The sequence below is a fragment of the Osmia bicornis genome, chromosome 14 (assembly GCF_907164935.1).
Source record: "Osmia bicornis bicornis chromosome 14, iOsmBic2.1, whole genome shotgun sequence".
NCBI lineage: Eukaryota > Metazoa > Arthropoda > Insecta > Hymenoptera > Megachilidae > Osmia > Osmia bicornis.
In genome coordinates this window covers 6,329,181-6,339,980 of record NC_060229.1, presented here as the reverse complement: position 1 = coordinate 6,339,980, position 10,800 = coordinate 6,329,181, and the positions used below count along the sequence as shown (strand labels likewise).

The window sequence follows — 10,800 nt, the reverse complement described above, 5'->3', positions numbered from 1 at the left end:
GTGAATCTGCGATAAGGAACATATCCGGGAATGACGTGACATGTCAGACAATCGCAAATAAACATTTCACCGAAGCGCTTCGTTTTAAGGTTTATTGTATCGGTGTTTTTATTTGATGATCGTTTATAAATATACAAAGGTTTACAAAACTATTCTTTTGAAGAATACAAATGCCTTATTCCTACGTTCTCCTTAAGGTTTACACTTTATTTCGTACATATTACAAACTTATTTGGCTTTGCGTTTACAATTGGGGGTTCGCTTAAAAACGACGCTTTTAACCCTTTACGAATTTATAAATTCATGCATGTGCCTTAAGTAATCTGTTAAAAGGAAAATTGCATCGTTCGTAAAGGATTAATTATTCTCTTAGATTATTCCGTACTGTAATTTAATAAAATAGCAGACTAGGATTTTCTTTTTTGCTCAGTATCAAACATCCCTTCTCAGAAATAGATCAATAAATATCGATCAGCTATCGAAAATTAAGGCGACAGACGGGGTATCCAAGAGTGAACCCTTCTGTGCCTTCCCAAATTGCATTTCGGTGATAGAAGCGCTATTAACGCTAAAATGGCACCCAATAAAGAGACTCCGCACAAAGCACCAGCCGTGACGTCGTGAAGAGGTGTGCCCGCTTTGGGAGCTTTTGCGGCAAGCAATAAAAGTCCCGCGCAGCTCAGTGCCGATAGTCCGGCGAGGCCGAGTCCTGTCCAAGTCTTCCTCAGTGTCCTGCAAGCTCCTGCCAGGGCGCAACAGGCACCGCAACCGGCTGCACTGTCGTAATAGTATCTGGAAAGGAATGCCGACCTGTTTTTAGCGTTGGAAAATAACGTCTCACCAAATTGCAAGGATGTAAATACCTTCTTCCTTGCGTCCAGGATAAATAGAGTGCCAAACCGCAGGTTAAAATGCCAACAAGGATCAATAGAAGCGGCGCGTTTCTTCTGTCGTTCTTCTCCAAACCACTGGCCAAGGTTGTGTTTGCCTCGCTGTTCGGTGGCGACAGCGGAGGAACCTGCGTAGATGAATAACCAGTTAAATCATCGTTTTCTATCGCATATTTTCTATAATTGCATCGTTTCGCAATTGAGAGGTGTCAAGGTTTTTGCAAGCGCCATCGATTCAACTGTATGAAAGACTTTGTACTCACCACGGCTGTTCTAGCGATGAACGCGCTTTCTACGCTTTGATAGCCGCTTCGTTTCTGTCCTGCGGGTATCATTTGATACCGCGGCGAACCGGATACCATCGGCATAGATTCTGGCCCGTTTTCCATGTACGCGTAACGAGGCGGTGGGTCGCCGTGACCCATCGTGACAAGGTCGACTGGCGCGGTGCCAACGTAGCGTAGTCTGCCGCAATTGCTGGCTGGACAAACGTCCTGTTGCCGGGACGAGGTTTCCGACAATGGTAGACATCTTCTGGCCGAGGATTCTTTATTCGGTGTAGAGGTTTGAATTCCTGAAGAGTATCCACGGTTGGGAGGAGTTCCTTGAGGCGTGGAACGAGTCGGACTGAAGGTTCGACCTTTTAACAGAATGTCCAGGACGTTTTACGGACCGTCTTCGTTTGGAAGCTTTTTTGAAGACGTAGTTGCACGCGAAGGATGTTCGTAGTGAAAGAAATACGTACCGGTTGGGGAACCACCTGGAGTTAGCGCCCTTCTTTGTGGCGTACCGGTTTGATGGAACGACTGGTGTCTCTTTGGGGACAGGGTCCTTTCCTCGGACCTGGATCGAGGTTTCCTAGGAGTGGTCAATATCTCGTGCAGCTTTTGCGTGGCTAAATTATTCTTCGGAGAGACGGACAACTCCTGCGCGTTTCGTTCCGGAAGCGCTGGAGGGTCTTCTTCTTGCAAAGGCACTCTGGTGTAACGACCTAGTAACACGCTACCGTTTAGTTACTATGCTCGCAATCAGAACCATGAAGAACTTAGTTGTTCATTTTTATTTTTTAAATTTTAGATCATCGCATTAACTCCTTGGAGCATGCCAGAGCTATGCCTCCCTCCTTTTTGATATCTAAATATGCATGTTGGAATGTTTTTTATACCACATCAAAAAATTAAAATTATTTGAAGCACAGTTTTAATCAATACTGTTCATAGACCCATATAGCACGGTGGGGCTATTTATGTCCCACCCATTAATTAATTAATTGATTAAATTTTTTATTAATTTTATGTAATTTTATTTCTCTATTAATTATAATAAACCTAATTTGTTAAATTTTAGAAGAATAAAATAGATTTTCTTATTGTCTAAAGAGTTAATGAAATCTCTTCAACGTACCATGGGGTGTGTTAATGTGCCTCCGCGTTGGCGATAAGTGATTCACGTTGTTCCAACTGTTTTCTTCGTCCTGATAATTTTGATCACCCGGTACAATGGCGTACCTTCCAACATTATTTCGACGACTTTGTATCTGCGGCTCTCGTCCATCGTCTTGGTTGGTCACCGGTGTGGAACGTTGTTGCACCTGCTGGTGCGGAATGAACTCGTACCTCGAGGAACCCCTTCTTTCCATCCGACCAGTCTGCTCATCCTGAATATATTCGTACCTCGAAGGTCGATTATACGTTGTCCGATGCTCTTCTATCGGCAGACTCGAGTATCTTCGATGAGTCGGCCCGTTGTTTTCCTCCAGATAACAGTATCTTTCCCTCGCCTCGTAAAGCCCGACTTTACTTTCGACCGGCCCTTGAAACGCAGGATTGCTTTGGCCACCGTTGTACTGCAATTGTAATGGCGGAGGCGGTGGCGGTAAATCGTCGCCGCCGCTTTGAAACTGCGGAGGTGGCGGTAGATCGCCCGTTTGCTCTTCCGGTATGTACTCCGATTGTCGACAAAACGACGGATTCGTGTAGCAGTGAACCGCGGTTGGTTCCGTTGTCTGAGACATGATCACGATCCTTTCGTATTCCCTTCGATGATTCGATTCAATTTTGATCCGCGCGTTCGAAGCTCGAGATTCTCACTCGATGAACGTTCCTCGTGGCACGAGGCGATCTTGATTGTCCGCGTGGAACACTGGACTTAAATGGATGACTCTTCATTAAGACGCACACGACGCTCGTCACGCGCATTCAGAGTTCCTGATGGTCATCGTTTAAGCGGGAGTTCAAGAACCGAGGAAAATTCACTTTTTGTATTTCTTTTCTAATTCACTTTCGATTCAGGAGGATCAGAATGGTACTGCTCACGTAGGAAGGGGGTGTCCAAGTTTCCAGAGAAAATGTTACCGTTCTTGCGGGTGGCGAGACAATTTCCTGAGAGGAACCTCGATGTTTCCTGCACATTTTCTTCAGTTTCCCCAAAGAGTCTCCGCTTCTTCCAAATTACATCCCTTTTTACAGAAATCACTGTACAGAATGCTTTTTTAAATTTCGTCTCGTTTATCAGAACAGTAAAAATTGTCAAGAATAATGTATTAATTTTTCACTGTGTGCTTCGAATTTTTCTTCTGAAGACAGTTTATTAGTTCGTCGGGGCAAAGACCAGTGCTCGAACGCGTTCGATCCGTGTACTACGGTTGCCTCCGACAAACTGCCATATGAGTTTCCTTCCCGGCAGATGTACGAAGGGCGTTTCTCCGAGCGTTTCCAATGGACACGCGTGTGTATGTGCAACGTACTACCTGAGGGGTTGTCAGAGGCTTCACATAATACGGGCCTGGTGTCCCGTCACAGAACGAGGGCCCCCGTTACCTATAGTGCGTTCTTTCCAACGTTTTTCTGCTACCACTACCCCCTCGACATTGTGCCAAGGAATTTATACCACCTTTACAGTCAACCCTCGACGCGTCTCCGCAGTGACATTTAAATTTTAAATCCCGTTTCCTTTAATTTTCGACAGTTCTCTTCTCTTCGCTACTTCATTTTCCATATCTTTTTGGGGAAATTTAAGTTTTCAAAATAAATCTTCTTACACATAAAAATATTAAAGAGTTAAATAATGCATGAATTATCAAATGGAGGAAGCTATTTCTCAAAATTCTTATTATTAATCTTAATTAACTTAAAGTTGATAATGCAATGTTTATTTCATAGTTTTTGAATCTGCATGCCATGACATTGTAAATGGTGAATGGTAATGATAATTTATGATAAGATCAAAGCAGTAAGCAATAAATTCATCGCTGTGTTGATCTACGTCTCTTTATTTTTTTGTTAATGAATGTTATATATGTTTGTTTTAAAGATGCAATGTGAAAGTATGCAACGTTTCGTGTATTGTGAAGGAACTTTAGTTGAGGACACTATAGAGAATTTTCTGGGCAGCTGTTGCGACCGTTGGGACGCGTGCCCCAACCGTAACAGCTGCTCCAACACAAATGCATTTCGATCACAAACACGCTCTTTATCTTTCACTCTTCGCGAGCCGAATATGTAACTGCATAATTGTTCATTTTTCTACCGTTTCAATTGTTTCATCAATCTATGCCTCGACAGTGACTTCAGAACCCCTTTTCTTCTCCGCTTTCTTTCTCGTTTAAACAAATTGCAGGAAAGTTTGTTCTTAAGAACAAATTCAGCATCAATTAAGTTTATCGCAAGATTGTTTCACTGTTACTTTTTATGCGCTAATAATCGGTTTCCAGGAAAGTATGGCAAATTTTCTGCTCCAGCGATTGATCAACGACATAAGAATTTAATGCTATAAGATCGAGAAAGTTCAATTTTCTCTTTTCTTACATTAAGTACGAAACTTTGCATACGTTTCTCCTTAATTGTTGCGCTTCAAAACTGATAGAACGTTTCGGGTGCTGTACAAACAGGATAAACCATTAACACCAACCTAATAAACGGTCAGTCTTTGATCGTTGAGCATTCACAATTGTTTGTTCAACAGCGTACATTTTCAAACTGGGAATCGAATGCTCGCTAGGGTGGTTGGAAAGATTAATTCGAAAAATAGGGGTAGCCACGTGCGTCGCCATTTACGCGGCACGCGCTAAAACGCGTGTCGCCTCTTTTTTCTTCTGCTTCTGTCCATCATTCGTGTCGGACACTGAGTCATCGAATCATTTTCGATTAGCCCTTTGATTTCTCTCGATTGATGGACACTCGCTGATCGCTAAACCTTGTGTTGTTCGCATGTAGTTGCAATAATTTATCAGCTTAGTGGTTTTTAACTAGCACTGAGGATGAGCTTGTTAATGAGTAAAAATCATTTTTAATGATTTTGAAGAAAAAATAAAAGGACGTAAGAATTCCTCTTAACCGTTTTTGTGGCTATTGGAAAATGGTTACAAAAATATAAAACTTTAAATAAATAAAAAGTATGCTTTACTTACTTATTTTTAGAAATTCATAAGGTACACTTTGATCAGTCTTTTTCTTTTATAGATTAATATAAAAATAGACGTTGTAAGGATTATCGCTCGTTATCATTTCCTTAAAACTAGTTCCATTACTTTGGTAAATTTAAGGTTACTTTATTTTTATCAATGCTCCCCAAAATAACCACTAAAAAGGGAGCTAGCATTATATTGATTTTTTACAAACTATAATATGAAATATTTACAAAAGAGGATAGAGTGATACCTGCCACCGACGCTGTTGGAAGAAACTTTAATATTCTGGTGTATATCGCCAAGAGCATAGTATTAATTATTTAAGTTAATTGAATCTGAACTCATTTGAAAGTATTTAATACACGTCTTAAAAAAAGAAGACTTAAAAATTCGAAGTAGAAGTTTCTTTTTTTGGTTTTTGATTTTTTAACTGTGACGTACTTTAATAAAAGATTTGAAAAAATTCAAGAGCAATAGTTACCACAATAATATAAAAGTAGTGTTCTTACGTTTTGAATAAGAAATCGCGTTTTTCCAGATTTTTTGTTCGGTTTTTCATTTTTTATAACTAAGATTTACAATGGAAAAATCTAAAAAATTCCTTAATATGCGCTAGCGAGCCCGCAGTGTGCCAAATTTTTTTCAGAATTTTCGGATGTCATTAAATAGGAAAATTTAATAAACTGGAATTTCGAATTTTCCTCTTACTATTTCCCTGGTTGAGATAAAGGGTTGAAAATTGGTGTCCACTGTTTTCTTTCGATATGCTCTCGAATGACGCATTCCAAGTTTAATTTGATACGAAGGCCATTTTGACTACTTTTTCTGAGATCTTCGAAAGTTTTTTTCCCGTGAGAAAATCGACAGTAATGTTACCTTCACGTTATTCTTCAAAGGAAAGGTCGACTGCCAAGCCCGTGTGTTTCCATCGCGAAGAATAAAGGTTACCATGATCCTTCGTATGGATTCTGCACGGTTCTCAAGACCTCTACCTCTTTTATTATTTTTAAAAACTTCAATAAACATATTGCGTTAGAAACCAATATTTTCCGTCTCTTTTGAAAATTAACACGTACGGCGGAATTTTTACAAGGATCACGGAGCAAATACGTTCATCTGTATTAGATTAAATTTTCCCACTTCTTTTTTTTCTGTCTGCAAGCGTGACATCGTTTTGCGTCCACGGAAAGTGGCGTGAAGAAGGCATAAAACAACGCGAAGGTTCGCCTATCCGTCGTCGTTCTCTGTTGTCCCTTTCACTGCGAACCGACCGCGTGGGAGGCCTGTTCAGGATCTCGTAGTAATTTCAACGAGAACTAGCCTACCTTCGTTCGCGGTTCAGTCTTCACCGGAGTGTCTCTCGCGAGCAGTTCTCATAAATCAGCCGTGAAATACGATGAAAACTTTGTACTATTTGTAACGAGAACATGCGTCTTCGAAAGAGCATCTCTTGTTCGAGCAACGAAACGTTCCAGTGATGTACGAGTGTGTTTGTTAATAATCTTAACGAAGTTAATTGATCGACAGACTGAAGAATAATTAGGGAGAAGAAGTATTAATTAAAAGATTGATCAAGATAGCTTTTATCGGCGGGAATTGGATCGTTGATTTCTCAAGAGATCGAAAATCCAGAGCGGTTCGCGCAAGAAATCGGGGAAGAAAATCGTCTGAGAAAAGCTGAGCCTCGCTGGTACAATCGTACCAGCGGGATAATTGAATCGCCTCGTAATCAGTTGCATAACATTCGCGGGCAAGAGGAAGATAATAGAAAAAAAAAAAAGAATAATAGTTGAAGCAACCACGAAGCGTCAGATTGTTAAACCTATTTACCGTTTCGCGTTCACGCTCATTGGATCCCTGCTGGATCGTGTGCCTCTTCCTTGCTTTTCGTCTCATTGTTAGAGACGCGTTGCACAAGCCTGGTCGTGCACCAAGTCACGAAGAAATCCACGTGATACGGTGGGACGAAGATTTCAATTACAGTCGAAGCGGTTAGCATAATTGCCGAGCCGAGCGGTCGCTCGTGTCGGCTAGAAAATCATCGACAATTTCGTCCGCGATAACGCGACTAGTCTGCTGGTTGGTACGATTCGCGAGCTGGAGCGAAGAAATTTCTTTCGAAAGAACATTTCGTACTTTGATGACTCGTTACACCCGGTGCATTTCGTTCACGGTCAAGTGCCTTTGATTCCGACGACCAGCAGGAAGTGCAAAGCAATTTCCGTTGAGGGGAACCAGGTTAATACTGCGTTACGTATGGACATCTGGAAAACTTGATGGCACCGACGATGTCCCGTCACGATACAGTTTCTATCCAGTTAAAAATCTTCTACCCTGCTGTTAATTAACTTCATTCTGTGACTTTGTTCTCGTCCGATTGCGTAACAACCATTGCGAGAAGAACAATGATGGAGAACGTGTACGTGATAAAGGTGAAAACGAAGCCAGCATTATCCTCTCTGTACCCATCGGAGCGTCGGTATTCAGCGTCGACCGTGGGTGGTCTGTCCTTCGTTCATTTCGGTCTGGGTGCGCTCTCCCTTTTGCTGGGCAGTCTCGCGTTATCTCTTCAAGGTCCGATCCTCTCGATCGCGTGTCTGGTACCGTTCGTGACCGGTCTGCTCGCCTGGAGAAGATGGTACATCGATCGGAACATCGCGATTTTCTTTTACGGTAGCCTCTTCTCTCTGATAGCAGCGGTCCTCTGTTTTATCGCGACCGTTCTGGATATCGCCGCTGCAGCGGAGAGCAGAGGAACATCGTGGTCCTTGGAGAAGATTCTCGATCAGCCTCCAGATCCTTCTCACCTGGAGGAATACCTGAAGACGGATACTTTGATGAACGAGACGATGTCCCTCGACGAAGACACTTTCAACGCTACCGGCACCCATGATCGTTTGTCGGAGATCAATCTCTACTCGCCAACAGCTGGGATCGTGATCGACAACATGTCCAATATATCCGGATACATTCTGAGAACTACAAACGAATCCACGGACGATCACCTGAAGAATTCTAGCAAATCTTCCGCTGAAAGTCCTGAGGATGAACTTCTGTCCACCGAGGGACCGCAGCAAGATTCGTACAACTCCAACGTCGAAACTTTGCAGATGATAAAGGATAGAATGATATCGTTTTGGAAGAAGGATCATCAAAACACTCCGCATGATAAGATTTTACTTACGGTGAATGTATTGGTCGCGTCTCTTCTGGAGGCGTTCTGGTCCGTTCTGAGCGCAAGAATAGCGTTGCGAGGGATGAGGAATAGATTGCCGGAAAGCGGTTACTCGAATGGATCCGTCGAGAACAAAGTGGACGGAACAGTGGCGGGAAAGAGGAAACCACCTGCGCCTAGACCGGATATTCTGGATCACGATCGTAGACTGACCGAAAGTTTGCAACATTTCAACGCGTTGCATGGTCTACGAAACTCCGGGCCGAGACTTCCCTTGCCAGAATCCAGCAGGGAATTCAGAGAAAGGGTTGAAAGGTTTCTGGCGAATCAGGCGGCGCACAGGGTCGTCGAGGGATCCTGTTCTTGATAGAAACGTGAAACTGAACGAGGCGGAATAAATAGTTTTTGACGATAGGAAAATTTCTTGTAGTTTCTTCGATCTCAATAAGCAATACTTTAGAATAGGTATTTAACCCTTTAATTGAGGGTACTTTTAGCACAGCCGATCGCTCTAATTTTAAATTATATTACTGAAGTGATATTTTATTTTAAAAAATTTTTCTTATTGTATTTATTTTATTTTTATTTTAGTGATATATAAACCACAACCGCTATTTGATATTAGCAAAAATTAACATGTTGTTTATATACCACACCCGCCTCTGGCTATAATTTTAGTATATGGTCTATAAACCACACCCGCAGTTAAAGGGTTAATATGGCGGTTTCACCAGCATCGAAATTATGGATCATGTTTATAAAACGGTTAACGAACGCAATAAAAGATCCGTGTAAGAATAGCCGTTAATTTTTCCTCGTTTACCGGTTCGTTAATTAATTCGAATCGGTAGAAATGTACTGTTAAATGCACTGTAAGTAATTTGTAAGTAAATTGCGTCTGGCTACGATTGCAACACAACTGCTGCTGCTGCTGCTGCGGATTCAGACACCCGAGTGGATACAGTTAAAGAACGGTAGTCCGTTTTGCTAACGAACCTTCATTCGAAAAGATCGTATCAACCGCGACACGATCTTAGAAAACACTTAATTGCAATTTATTAACATCAGTCGCTACGTTCCTATGCCTTTGGTTAATTAAATGATTGAGCTTACGGCATACGAACCCGTTGTCAGTCAGATGGGATCGTAAGAGTGGAAAACTTGGTCAGAACTGACAATTTTATCGTCTGTTACATCGATCAAGATAACGTAATTTCTAATCGCGCTCATTCATGTTTCGTATTGTATTTATTTATTGAACTTGAGTAGGCGATAGAAAAGGATGCTTTCCGTGCTGTCGCTGGTGATCGATCTAGATTACGCGAAATTAATGGTAACTTACAATGGTCAGGCATCTCGTGTGTGCACACGTTCTTGCGAAAGTTCAACGATCGTGCCGCCTGTTGCGAAAGCGTATAATCTGATATTGGGCAACGCGCAGAGAGCGCGGGAGTTCTCTAAGAAAATTGCTGACAATAGCTGTGCCCGGTATAGATCTCGCATTCCTTTTTAAATGCTTACCTGGGTGTGTTTCAGTGACATATAGACCGCGATAATATCGTTCGTTCGGAATTAATTTGTGTCCTGCTTGTATCGGTTTCTTTATTTTTTCATTTGTCTTAGTCCGATAACCCTTAGGCTACGGCGCGGCGGTTAGAGGTTAGAGGGAATAATTAGATTTATTCGACTACTCGAATTTCGGGTCGAACAATGATCGGTCGGTCGAGCCGAGTCGAGCGCTTGAATTTGCCGAATTACTCGAAATCGACGAACTGTTTGAAACAAAAGCAAACTACTCGAAAATTTGAGCTGAAGATTCATCTTCAAGTAAATCGAAGGCTCGAATATTCGAGTAGCTCGCTTTTGTTTTAAACAGTTCGTCGATTTCGAGTAATTCGGCAAATTCAAGCGCTCGACTCGGCTTGAACAATCGAAGCGAGTTCAGCTCGGCTTGTAAATTACGAGTACTCGAATTTCGAGTCGAATAATGATCGATCGGTCGAGTCGAGTCGAGCGCTTGAATTTGCCGAATTACTCGAAATCGACGAACTGTTTGAAACAAAAGCGAGCTACTCGAAAAAATCAAATTACTCAAATATCCGATCTGAAAATTCATTTTCAAGTAAATTGAATGCTCAAATATTTGAGTAGCCCGCTTTTGTTTTAAACAGTTCGTCGATTTCGAGTAATTCGGCAAATTCAATCATTCGACTCGACTCGAACAATCGTAGCGAGTTCAGCTCGGCTTGTAAATTACGAGTACTCGAATTTCGAGTCGAATAATGATCGATCGGTCGAGTCGAGTCGAGCGCTTGAATTTGCCGAAT

At 41.9% G+C, this 10,800-nt stretch overlaps 2 protein-coding genes across 2 annotated transcripts; one reads left to right on the top strand and one right to left on the bottom strand.

Annotated features, from left to right (window-relative positions):
* Nucleotides 1–120: 120 nt before the first annotated feature.
* On the bottom strand, nucleotides 121–3,521 carry LOC114879533. The gene is made up of 5 exons (XM_029194525.2): nucleotides 2,295–3,521; nucleotides 1,636–1,881; nucleotides 1,154–1,530; nucleotides 864–1,018; nucleotides 121–792 (listed from the first exon to the last, which is right to left on the bottom strand). The coding sequence occupies exons 1-5, from the start codon at nucleotides 2,902–2,904 to the stop codon at nucleotides 486–488; spliced, it is 1,695 nt and encodes a 564-aa protein (XP_029050358.2). The 5' UTR covers nucleotides 2,905–3,521; the 3' UTR covers nucleotides 121–485.
* Nucleotides 3,522–6,553: 3,032 nt separating this feature from the next.
* Nucleotides 6,554–10,114, top strand: LOC114879535. Its single transcript, XM_029194529.2, has one exon. It carries the CDS (start codon nucleotides 7,704–7,706, stop codon nucleotides 8,838–8,840), a length of 1,137 nt encoding a protein of 378 aa, XP_029050362.2. The 5' UTR covers nucleotides 6,554–7,703; the 3' UTR covers nucleotides 8,841–10,114.
* Nucleotides 10,115–10,800: the final 686 nt, after the last annotated feature.

Bases quoted from the DNA above. Each gene is read 5' to 3' on its own strand.
- LOC114879533 (XM_029194525.2), bottom strand. From the start codon at position 2,904: ATGTCTCAGACAACGGAACCAACCGCGGTTCACTGCTACACGAATCCG. The intron at 1,882-2,294 runs GTACGTTGAAGA...GCGTGTTACTAG, and splicing joins GCACATTAACACACCCCATG to GTCGTTACACCAGAGTGCCT. The intron at 793-863 runs GTATTTACATCC...ATTCCTTTCCAG, and splicing joins TCCTGGACGCAAGGAAGAAG to ATACTATTACGACAGTGCAG.
- LOC114879535 (XM_029194529.2), top strand. From the start codon at position 7,704: ATGATGGAGAACGTGTACGTGATAAAGGTGAAAACGAAGCCAGCATTA.